This window comes from Filicampus tigris, chromosome 8 (assembly GCF_054856515.1).
Source record: "Filicampus tigris isolate MCC_2025a chromosome 8, RoL_Ftig_1.0, whole genome shotgun sequence".
In the NCBI taxonomy this organism is placed as follows: Eukaryota; Metazoa; Chordata; class Actinopteri; order Syngnathiformes; family Syngnathidae; genus Filicampus; species Filicampus tigris.
In genome coordinates, this window is record NC_141224.1 from 27,226,700 (window position 1) to 27,239,375 (window position 12,676).

General features: G+C 39.5%; 1 protein-coding gene across 1 annotated transcript in view; it reads left to right on the forward strand.

The window, feature by feature from the left end:
• The first annotated feature begins 1,417 nt into the window (after window positions 1-1,417).
• The window catches only part of cmc1 (C-x(9)-C motif containing 1), a 31,662-nt gene continuing 20,403 nt past the window's right edge, over window positions 1,418-12,676 (forward strand). The window contains exons 1-2 of the mRNA XM_086039012.1: window positions 1,418-1,493; window positions 1,770-1,862. Coding sequence (XP_085895138.1) covers window positions 1,475-1,493; window positions 1,770-1,862 — 112 coding nt within the window. The 5' untranslated portion in view covers window positions 1,418-1,474. The remainder of the gene's footprint in view (window positions 1,494-1,769; window positions 1,863-12,676) is intronic.

Here is a 12,676-nt window from a genome sequence, read left to right on the forward strand (position 1 = left end):
ATAACATGTTTTGTTGCAAATATAATAATCACAAAATGTTTGATTAAGCCATCCCCAAATCATTTATTGGTTTGATCCAAGGCATTTAGCACCAATGCTCCAACATTCCCCCGCCTTCCATTCTTTGGGTTCGAAATCATAACTTTAGCGAAACCAACAATGCAAACAAGGTACTAAGAAAATTATTCAACAATATTTTATATCCACTCATGTCCAATAGAAATTCTATCCTACAATTATTTCCGAAAAACACAATTTACCAGTTAAGAACTAAATACTTGAAATTCCAATCATTCCCAAAGCCAAGCCATTACATTTCAAAGTTATAAATGGGTTGTATCCATCCGACTTTGTAAAACAACAATTTGGTATTGAAACAAGTAACTGTGTTTTTTGTGGTGAAGTGGAATTGACTGTACATTTATTTAATTAATTGTATGTGGTCGGTGACCATAATGTCCACTGGTCACAGACATTATGGACTGATGTTTTCTTTTTCTTTTTTTACTTCCTGTATTGAGGTTTTCACAAATGAAGAGTTGTTTTTTTTTTTTTCCCTGACTTCCTTCTTTCATTGTTTCCTTACTTCCACTTTTCTTGTTTTCCCTCGGTTTTCCCTGTTGAACACGTTTGACGTTTAATGTCCACTGGTCACAGACATTATGGACTGATATACATGATTGGATTCATCCGAATGTTTTTCAATTGAGAGAATTTTCTATAGAAGACGTTTCATTTGGTGTTGTTTTAAAAGATACAAATAATGACTATTCAGTCAACACTATTATTATCCTTGGGAATTTTTTTCTACACAATGTAAAATTTTAAAGGTGAATCCAAATTTCTTCTATTTTCACAATGAGTTTGTTTCTTTTTCTAAGACCCTGAGACTTATGAAAAGTAGGAATGCTATTAATCTTGTCTGTGTTATTGACAATTACATGTTATGTGAAAAAACCTAGCATTTTTTCCTTTTTATTACTATTATTTGTTATTTTGTTTCATGGAACTTTACTTTGTATTGTACACTAGCTCCTATGTACATTTTGTATTCTTCTATGATAAAAACCATGATTGTTGTTTAAAATTAAAAAAAAAAAAGTCTAGTTTAGGGGCATATATGGTTCACACTCCTTACTAGTAGGTGGCGGTAATGCACCTGAAAGTTACTTCAACCACCATAAAAATCCAGAAGAAGAAGAAGAAGAAGAAGAAGAAGAAGAAGAGAAGAAGAAGAAGAAGAAGAAGAAGAAGAAGAAGAAGAAGAAGAAGAAGAAGAAGAAGAAGAAGAAGAAGAAGAAGAAGAAGAAGAAGAAAGAAGAAGAAGAAGAAGAAGAAGAAGAAGAAGAAGAAGAAGAAGAAGAAGAAGAAGAAGAAGAAGAAGAAGAAGAAGAGAAGAAGAAGAAGAAGTAACGCACGGCAGGTCACATTGGTTGAGTTTTGTAATATTAAAGGTGTGAGCGGCTCAACCACAATGGAAGCAACACAAGCAGGTATTCGATTATTTTGGCATTTTATTTTACGACTTGTTCATCTAGACGCAGAAATGTAAGCGCGTATGCAGCGACTTACCTCCAGCAAACGTATAGTCCGAGTAGCAAGCTGTTGCTCTCTCAAAGCAGGATAACCGACAAACAGTCGTCAATAGCACAGTTTAACGGAGTCACGTTTGGCATGAAATGTGTGCAATAATACGAACTCGCACCAAATGTTGCTAGCAGCAGCAGCAGCAGCAACCTTTGTAATTGGTATGTTGTATCCTGTTTCAGAGGATATTCACTTAAGGCATGTGGAGACGGACGTGCTCATCCCCAAACTGATGAGGGAGAAAGCCAAGGAACGCTGCGCCGACAGAGTTGAAGGTGTGTGCGTGTACAGGGTAATACTACGCGCGTGTGTATGCCTGTTGAACACGTTTGACGTTTAATACTTCTTACAGTAAAGCGGTGTTTTTCAAACTTTTTTGATTCAAGGCACATTTATTTAATTGAAAAAGACACTGTCAGGTTTGCCGTGGAAAATTATCTAATTTGTGTGCCTGTGCGGTCTAGCGCCTGGCAGCGTAATCATGTCTTTACTACATTGTAGTACTCTTCCATACCAGCAGGTAGCAGCAGCAGCAGCGGCTAGTTAATTGTCTAGCGACAAGCGAATTAGTGACCCATGTTTATCCAAACAGGCCCATGTTTCACACTGAGTACCAATATGAAACATGATAAAATACTTTTTTCTTTGTGTTTATTTAATTCCTATTCAAGACGTTGTAATATAATGTCATTCTTCAATGTTAAAAAATGCTCATATAAACAATATAACACTATTGTTAAAATATGCTTATTTTTGTCACAATTTCAGCTGGTGGTGTGCCATGGGATTTTTTCAATGAAATTAATTGAAAAACACTGGTCTGTGTCAGGGCGGCACGGTGGTCGACTGGTTAACACGTCCGCCTCACAGTTCAGAGGTCGTGAGTTCAATCCCGGCTCCGGCCTCCCTGTGTGGAGTTTGCATGTTCTCCCCGTGCCTGCGTGGGTTTTCTCCGGGCACTCCGGTTTCCTCCCACATTCCAAAAACATGCATGGTAAGTTGATTGGATACTCTAAATTGCCCCTAGGTGTGATTGTGAGTGCGGATGTTTGTCTCTGTGTGCCCTGCGATTGGCTGGCAACCAGTTCAGGGTGTCCCCCGCCTACTGCCCAAAGACAGCTGGGATAGGCTCCAGCACGCCCCGCGACCCTTGTGAGGAGAAGCGGTACAGATAATGGATGGATGGATGGTCTGTGTCACTGCCGCTACTCATTTCAAAGCTCCCGAGATCGATGCCGTCCGCCATTATGACTCGAAAGAATTCCAGAACATCTTCTGTGGTCTCACGACACCATCGCGTGTATATTATGACAAATGACAAAATGGCAGCCCCCTGAGATGGCTAAAAACGGGTGGATTTTGCTGCTTAAAGTGACACTTGGACAAGCTTAACATTAGCACTTACATAATAGGTTTGCATGCAAAAATGACAAAAGTACTAAAATGCTCTGCCCAAAAGACTCTATTGTGATTTAAGGGCTTTTATTGTGATTCGATTTACAAGAAAGTCGGTTGAAAAACTGTGGTCATTCGTCATCCAAATAAATGTGCACGTCCACTCATTCCCACTTCAGTCTCTGTAAATATCCTGACTGGTGTTAAATGCCTCGCCGTCCTAACTGTGATCAGCAAAAAAGCAGTGTGCGCTCGTCCCAGCATAAATCTATGTAGCTCTGCTCACTTCCAAATTTCCTCATTCTCATATAAATCAGCCACGCAGAGGTTAATCCTTTTGATATGTGGTCATTAGTATATAAGTGGTCATTAGTAGGGATGTCCACATAAATGTTGGTGCCAGTTGATCACTGTTTTTGGACGTTATAAGCAACGTAAATACAATGATTTCCAGTGGAGAGTTTGTAATCGCTTCCTCCAGTGACTCCGACCGAACAAGGATAGAACGGTAGGGGGCGCGGCCATTCTCCTCATTAACAAGGGGTGTTATTCATGGAGTCACTTATTTCCTAATTTCTCCAAAATGAATGGATAAAAGAGAAAATGACAACTCTTTTCATTTTCCTAATCAAAAAATATCCAAAATGAACTTGTTAGTGAAAACATGGCCATCCCGGCCCAACCAGCCCTTTAACTCATATTCCACAAACGCAATTATCAGAATGCTACGTTTCAACTAGTGGGCCTGCTGGGAACATATTTTTGAAAAAAAAATGTTTGGTTTGATTTCCATTTTAAAGTTTTAAGGTCTTTAAACACAGTTTTGAAATGATACAAACACATTTAAATATGTAATATATTGAGAAAAATTTTAAATGAATAAAATAAGGAATAACACAAAAGTATTGAACAAACAATGTACACACAACGTCAACACTGAGGATTATAAAGCTGCCGTTATATAGTACATTACTGTTTCAACACATAACAAATAAAGGTTTCTTCATTTAAAAAAAGATAAAAATTGACGGATTATTCATGTGTTTTAATTGACCGTGGAAAATCTTCCGCTTGCATGAGCACATGATTAATCAAAATTTTAATCACAATTTAAATTTAGGATGGTTTCGATCTTTAAAACTTTAAAGTCAAAGAAAAAAGATTAATGTGCAGAACAGCTGCTGCGTTTACACGTTCCCTACATTGTGAAAGTACCCTGAATGCACCATGTTGCTTGTGTAGCAATTGTGTAGCATATAGTTGCTGTCCTGTGAAAAACATTTATGGCCAATTTTGGAGAAAAAAAAAAATGTTCACGTTAATGCGATGTCTGTAACGCGGAAACACAATTCACGTAAAAATAAGAAATGAAAAAAATGGACGAGTGTTTTTCACAGGACAGCGACGATATTTTATTCTGCTGTCCTTGAGCGTCCTTTAAGCTGTTTAACGACACCCCAGTTGGAGTTTACTGTAAAACTAAAAATACAACAAAAAGATTTACACCCAATGTGTATTTAAATACAAAACATGCTTCATTTTTCCCATTCAAATCCTAAAGGGAAATTAGAGCTGCGAGCAGCTACAATGGGCCCTCGCAGCCCTGGCAACGTTGGGGTACGAGCACATTGGGATACTGGGACATTGGAATTGGAATTTTGTGGAAATGAAGTACATAAGATTAAAAGGTACTTTGAGAAAACATGACCTCTATAAAAGGCCTATAATGAGGCAAAATTCGAAAGGAAATTAAAAGTGGCCGACTTACTTTTGCAGTTAGAGTGGCGCTTCAGAGACTTATTTTTGTATGTATTGGCAGAGCTGGGCAGTCCGTCCCGAGGGCAGAACGGTCCGTCCCTCCGTCCCAGACGGATGCCCATTTTTGAGGCGGAGGACGGGGAGTGACACGTTTTAAAAAAGGGGCGGACTAAGCAAGGACGGAGGTGGATTTTAGTCCGGCCCAATAATTGGCCCTCATGCGTGTGACGTGGTCGCGAGGCGGCCAAAGTTCATATCAACCTACTCTGCGAAATGGGCAAATGACAAAAATTGACTCCGAACACTTCAAACGCACCACTAGTTACGCCACTAGTGCAGGAGATTTTTCAACGGGAGATACAGCACGTGTTCAACTAGTACGACAAGTGATGAGACCCAGCGTCAGAGCCAGCACACCGGCGAGGACGTCAGCATGTCGCTTGACTGTCCTCTGGAGGACTACATAGCATTAGTTGTGCTAAAGGCTAAAGATAAGGCAAACCAATATTGCCGTCTTGGTGAAGTTCAACAGCTGTAAAAAAAAAAATCAAGTAAAAACATACCAAGTATAATTTGCTCATGGTTCTCCAAGCCTGGTCTCTTTTTTCCTTGTGCCGTATGTAGCCCAGTAAATATTTTTATTTTGTGAACATTTTCAAAACTCGACATATTCTGTTAAAAAAAATTAAGGGTTATTTCTGTGCATTATTAATCTACATTGACCATTTTGTAAATATGCTTGTTGGTTCTGCATTGTCTGTTGTAGCAAGGGGGGCTTTTATTAATGAGACACACAGGGGCACTTGTGTGACGTTAACTGCGCTTTGCCGACAAAGCAGAGACGGCTTCTACAGGGGAAGATTGCTCCGTTACCTGTGTGAATGTGACTTGCTTTCTCTTGCTCCATCACAGAATAAAAAGGTGTTTGTCCTTACTCCTGGGGTGACCAATGGAAGCGCTCCCTGGACCGGGCGTCTCCGCCCATCCGTTCAGAGACCGGCTGTTCGAATATTTTATTTTATGCCCTGCGAAAAGGCTCATCAGAAGCACACTGTTAGAACTTGTGTTTGTCTTTCTTTGTTTATTGGACAAAGACCCACAGGTCATAAACCTGAAACAAGCAGATAAAAATTATTTCACAATGATTCAGTTATCTTTTAATGAATTACATGTTATGCTAATAAATTACATTATAAACAATTATTATATAAGACAGGGATGCTCACACGTTTTCAGCATGCAAGCTACTTATAAAATGACCATGTCAAAATGCTCTACCTTCCGGGTAGAGTATGTTTTGCATATTTGTGGGTATGCCCTACCCACTACAAAAATGCAAAACATATTTATTTTCAAATATATTGAGGTACCTTGCATAACCGCATGAGCCAACATAATTAACGATGAAGCTCTTTTTTTTTTTTTTTCAATGTTATGCCCCCCCATTGATTGGATGCGAGACTCCAGTTCCTTTTACAGATGTTTACTGCTCAGCAAAACACCGTAAAACGCCAACACATCGTAGAACGAAAAGTTCAGACATACAACATATTACATTTATGAAAAAGAAGGCTTTGCTTAGCGTCACAGCTACCGTATTTTCCGGCCACACCCACTCTATTTTTTTTAGAAAAGTTTGGAAAAAAGTATATAAGCTGCACCTATGTTGAAAACATTTATATTTAATGCATTTATTGAACGATTATGAACTGTAAATGTACATGTATGTACCTGAGCAGATTCTTTCCTAACAGTGCCTTTTAACACTGCAGCAACATTGCTGATTAAAACGGAACCGAACCAAGAGAAAATAAACAGTACTTATTAGGCCTGCACGATGTGTCTTTTGAACATCGCGATTGCGATGTGCGCATGCGCGATAGTCACATCGTCGGACGTGCGATGTTTTAACTATTTTTTTTTCTTAGAACAAAACTTGTTTTGCTTCAAAAAAGCAGCAAGCTTACTCCGTGCTCTGACACAGCCTGTCTCGCTCACCCCCTCCTTCCTGCCAATCAGTCACCGGCCCCTGCCCCTGCACTCTGCTATCTGTTCTGAAAACACTATAACAGGCGAGGAGACGATAGCGGCAGAAGCGGCAGTGGATTTAGTCCCCAAAAGAAAGTCAACATCCAAAATATTAAAGTATTTCGGCTATGAAAAGGAAGATTCAGAACAACAAAACATCCTTTGCCAACAGTGCCTGGCCGTTGTTGCTGCAATCGTTATGAGCCCCTGTATGAGCAGTTCAAACTAAGAAGTGGACCAGAGGTGAAAGTTCATCTACTTGAAAAACAATTACAGATGCCTTCGCCATCATAACTCCTTATGATAATAAGTCCAAACAGCACAGACAAATCACGGATGCAATATGCTTTACAGACCATTTTAGTTATTGTTATATTTTTGTGAACAACTCGGGGGACTAATGCACCTGCTCTTCAAGTTTTAATATTTTTGTTCCAATTTGTTTACAACGTTGCTGCAGTTTCACAAAGTTTTTTTTTTTTTTATCTTAATGTTATATTTGTGTAATAGTACACCTGCTTTTTAATTTTTTTATATTTTATAGTTTAGAGGTGTTTATAACTCTGCTGCTGCTTTAGAGGTTTTTTATTTTCTTCTATTTTTTTAAATGACGCAAGGGTCTAGTGCACCTGCTCTTTTTATTTTTTTGTTTAAAATGCGTTTAATATTTTGCTGCTGTTTACATTGAAGTGTGAAATACAATGTTAAATAATATATTATGTTACAGAGGCATGACCTCTGTGATCCCTTTTATATACAGAAATCATTCACAGATGAACCCCCTTAGTCTGGATTAAACAATATTATATGAATACAATGATGTCATGGTGAGTTAACCAAATTATTCCCAAACAAATCTATTCAAGTCATCTGGTGAAAATTCAATTTTTAACATTACAATATATATCGCAACCCCCCCAGTGCAAAAATCGCAATGTCATTTTTTTTCCAACATCATGCAGCCCAAGTACTTATCGTCATTTCACTGACAGATGCCGCTCCAGTTTGTCAGCTCATGTCCACCAGACTCCACCATCTATTGTTCAACTACATTCTACATATGCACCTGTCTTGTTTTATGTTAATTAAGTAAGCCAATCTAACACATGACGTGCTGTCAACTGTACTCAATCAACAATAGCATTTCACACTGAAACAACGGAACATCAGCCAATCGCATTCACGTACACTTGAGGGACCTCTCGGAAACCATAAAATCAAAGAATTACAGCACCTAATGCAATAACCTAGTGCATAGCGCCCTCGCCTGTTGAACTCCTCCACCTGCAGTCACTTCCAGTTAATGGCAAATGTATTGTATTGAATTGTACTGTAATTCTGGTTAGGGCGCCCGAGCGGTGGAAGAAAAATCCACAGAATAGCCGCACCGGACTATAAGCCGCATGGCTCAAAACCTAGGAAAAAAGTTGCGGCATATAGTCCGGAAAATACGGTAATCACGATAGACAATGCAAAATAGTACTGACCACTTTGTCCTGCTTTCAACTAACGACAGTCTTCTCCCAGAGATAATCATTACTGTCAAAAATGTGTTGCTTCAACAAATTTGTAATATTAACTTTGTATATTCTCTCGGCTTTGGCAAAACAACGAGGAATGACGAGGAAAAAGTAAGCAACACGCATGGTGAATGCCACTACAAGTTCTTCTCAGTCCCTGCGTAAAGCGTACGGAGATTCTGTAAGACGCAACTTCCAGTATGACATTTTCAAAATAAGGGTAAATATCGTATTTCAATTTACAGATGGCAGCCATTACAAATGTCATGCGATCTACCAACACTATCTTTGCGATCGACTGGTAGATCGGCATCGACGTATTGAGCACCCCTGATATAAGATATGTTTATAACTATTGTCAAGTCATTGCCACTGTTGACCATGTATAGCACATAGTCTTTATTTTAACAACACATTTAATTTTATGGGCGGCACGGTGGTCGACTGGTTAGCACGTCCGCCTCACAGTGCAGAGTCGTGGGTTGTAATCCGACCCCTGTCTTTCTGTGTGGATTTTGCATGTTGTCCCCGTGCCTGCGTGGGTTTTCTCCAGGCAATCAGGTTTCCTCCCACATTCCAAAAACATGCACGGTAGGTTAAATGGACACACTAAATTACCCCTAAGTGTGATTGTGAGTGCGAATGTTTGTTTGTCTCTGTGTGCCCTGTGATTGGCTGGCAACTAGTTCAGGGTGTACCACGCCGCCTACAGCCCGAATACAGCTGGGATTGGCTCCAGTACGCCCGCAACCCTTGTGAGGATAAGCGGATTGGATAATGGATGGATTTAATTTTATTTTAATAAAACTTATTCAAAATAATTTCCAACTATAATTAACTACATCACCGATAATGCATAAAGTAACCAAAGAAATGTGCTGCTTACTAAATCGCTTACACACAGACTTCACTAAATACTGTTAGTTCATGCAGCATTTACAAAAGATCCAATACACCACTGTTGGTATTCTAGTCGAACGTAAAATATCAGTTACTTATTTTCGTTACAATCGATCGCGTGAGCACCTCGATGCGCCCCCGTGCTCGAGCGTCCGCAAATCGCAAATGTATAAACTCCCCATTTAATATTCATAGTTGCTAGTGCTGATGCAGACACACGGACACACAATAGTAATGAAGGCATACAAATGGCATGACAATCTGGTTTAGAAGATGGCTACATACCAACTACCAACAACATACATACTCCTGATTGACGGTTCAGGTAAAATGACAGATGACAATCAGATGGTATTTGTGACCTTTGCACCAACACCACAGACATTCAAAGAGCCATAAAATTGAATAGCAAATAAATGAAGTGTAAACGTGTGAGGCTTTAAGAAACCATTGATCACGTTTTTGATAAATCAAATTATTGGCCAGCAGCTACATAAATTTACTGACCTATTTCACATCTGCTGCTTTGACATATAAATAATGACCGCTGTTAAATAAAGAAGATACATTTCAACTCTTGACTCGCTCACTTGGTCTCCTTACACACATACAACCATCTTTCTCGCGGCGTCATGCACGGATGCTTTTTTTGGGGGCGTGGGGGGACCTAAGGGCAGAACCGCTTTAAAAGGACGGTGTCGGGGGCCGATAATATTTATGAATAAGGACGGCGGGATGAGGCCGGAAGGGTACCCAGGTCGTGGACGGAGGACAGACCGGCAAAAAGGTTCAAGTGCCCAGCTCTGGGTATTGGGCTGTTTTATGTGCCTCCAACTCCTGGTAGATCTTGGTGAAATGTTCTACCGAGGCTGTTTCTTTTTTTTTTTTTATGCACAATGAAGTAATAAAATAGTGATTCTTTGGCCAAGCATTAAGTGTGCCAAGTTTCATATGTTTTCACGAATGTTAAGACCCAAAACAACTGGTGTCATTTTACTTGGCGAACAGTAGCCGGGTTTACATGGAGCCATGTGTTCTGATTAGAAAGGATCCGAATGACCAATCAGAATGGAAATGAAATGAAATGAAATGAAAATGTGCCATATAAACACCCCAATCAAAATAAAAAGGCCCAATCCGAATGGAATTTCGTTCAGACTCACAGGCGTGGTACATTCCTTTTGCCAATCCGAACAACCGTCATGTAAACAGTTCAATCGTAATGGCCAGGCTGTGTCTGGTCTGCGCATGCTCTGTCTTGCCGTAAATGCATAGTGACGTCATTGTATACACGCTTTAAAATGGCAGCGTCTTACCAGAGCGCGTCGGCTATGCGAGAACTTGTTTGAAAGTACTCCTGACCTGGTTTTATCAAGATGCTGCTTTAATAAAAGTGTTAAAACAATAGCGATTACTGTGCTAAATAGATGAATGAACACCATCTTGGTAGATCATTTGATGTTTACATCGACCTCCGCGTGTCACATGGCTGTAACACGGCTGACCTGATTAACAGGGTGGAGCAGTAAACGGCCAATTGAAATCACGTCACATGTAAAAAGGTGACCAGAGACCTTCATTCTAAATGATTTAATTCCCAATGACAGAAAAGTCTCCGTGTCAACCTGGCTAGTGTGTTGCTGGATGAAATAAAAAGCTTTGCTTTTATTTTATATCTTGAACATCTTAAGATGAAGCTTCCATAGCTTCAAGACAAACTGATAACATCTCTAGTAGGAGTTCTTTAAAATGTGATCTCTAGAAAAGGTAAAAAAATTGGGCCAAATTTGAAAGAAATTGAAAATGGAGCACTGGGTTGTTACATATGCCTTCAACCTTTCGTAGATCTTGTTGAAATGTACAACCAAAAAAAACAGGTGGTTTAAAATTTTCTGGGGTCGCTACTGAGCCATTTTATAATAACCGGATACTAAACTACCGTATTTTCCAGACTATAAGCTGTGACTTTTTTCCTAAATTTTGAGCCATGCGACTTATTGTCCGGTGCGGCTGTTCTGTGGCTTTTTCTTCCACCGCTCGGGCGCCCTAACCGGAATTATAGTACAATTCAATACATTTGCCATTAACTGGAAGTGACTGCAGGTGGAGGAATTCAACAGGCGAAGCGCTATTCACTAGGTTATTGCATTAGGTGCTGTAATTCTTTGATTTTATGTTGTCCGAAAGGTCCCTGAAGTGCACATGAATGCCATTGGCTGATGTTATGTATGTTCTCTTGTTTCGATGTTAAATGCTATTGTTGATTTAGCACGTCGTGTGTTAGATTGGCTGACTTTATTAACATAAAACAAGACAGGTACATATGTAGAATGTAGTAGAACAATAGCTGGTGGAGTCTGGTGGACTTTAGCTGACAAACTAGCTGCCCTCAGCCGACAGTGAAATGACGATAAGTACTGTTTATTTTCTCTTGGTTCTGTTCCGTTTTAATCAGCAACGTTGCTGCAGTGTTAAAAGGCACTGTTAGGAAAGAATCTGTTTATTTACAGTTCATAATCGTTCTGTAAATGCAGTAAATATAAAAGTTTTCAACATAGATAGGTGCTGCTTCTATACATGTTTTTTTTCCAAAATTTGCTAAAAATGGAGTGAGTAAGGTTTATATAATGGTGCGGCTTATAGCCTGGAAATATGGTACTAAAATATTTTGCCAGGTGTGAGGTGTATGAAAAGTTTAACATGTTTTCATGAATGTTTAGACCATCAAAATCAGCATCATTTTTCTTGTCAAACAGTGTGTCTCCACAGCTATATAGCGTTCGGAAAAATAAAAAGATTTGCTTTTCCTTGTTGTCTTGAACATCTTCGGATGAAACACCAACAGTTTCAATACAAATGGATAGATAACACCTCAAGGAGGAGTTTTGGGAAATGTGACCTCTTTTAAAGGCCAAAAATGGGGACAAACTTGAAAGAAAAATTAAAATGGCAGACCTCCTGTAAGTTTGTTGAGGTCTTCAGGCCTAGACGCGCTAGTCAGCCTTTTTTTTAGATTCTCAAAATCAACATTGTTTTATTGGTGAACTGCAAGTTGCCACGGCAACAACATTTGGCAAAATATCACAAACTTTGTTTTAACAGCACGAAGGCCTAAACGCTCTTCCGAGCAAACATGAGGTAGACCTGGTTAACTCACTAGGAGAAAAACATCAAAGAATAATGCATATATTTCCTTTAGCCAGTAGGTGGCGCTACCACTACGATGAAAAATAAGGCTTTGGCTATCATTCTAATGTGAGAAATTTTGAGAAAATAGGAACCCCAGGGTCAAGTTACAGCAGCTTTTCTTCTTTTCCTTTCGGCTTTTCCCTTCAGGGGTCGCCACAGCGAATCAATTGCCTCCATCTAATCCTGTCCTCTGCATCCTCTTCTCTCACACCAACTACCTTCATGTCCTCTCTCATTACATCCATAAACCGTAATAGTTAGATCATAACACCGGATAAACGACAGATTACAGGTTGCTT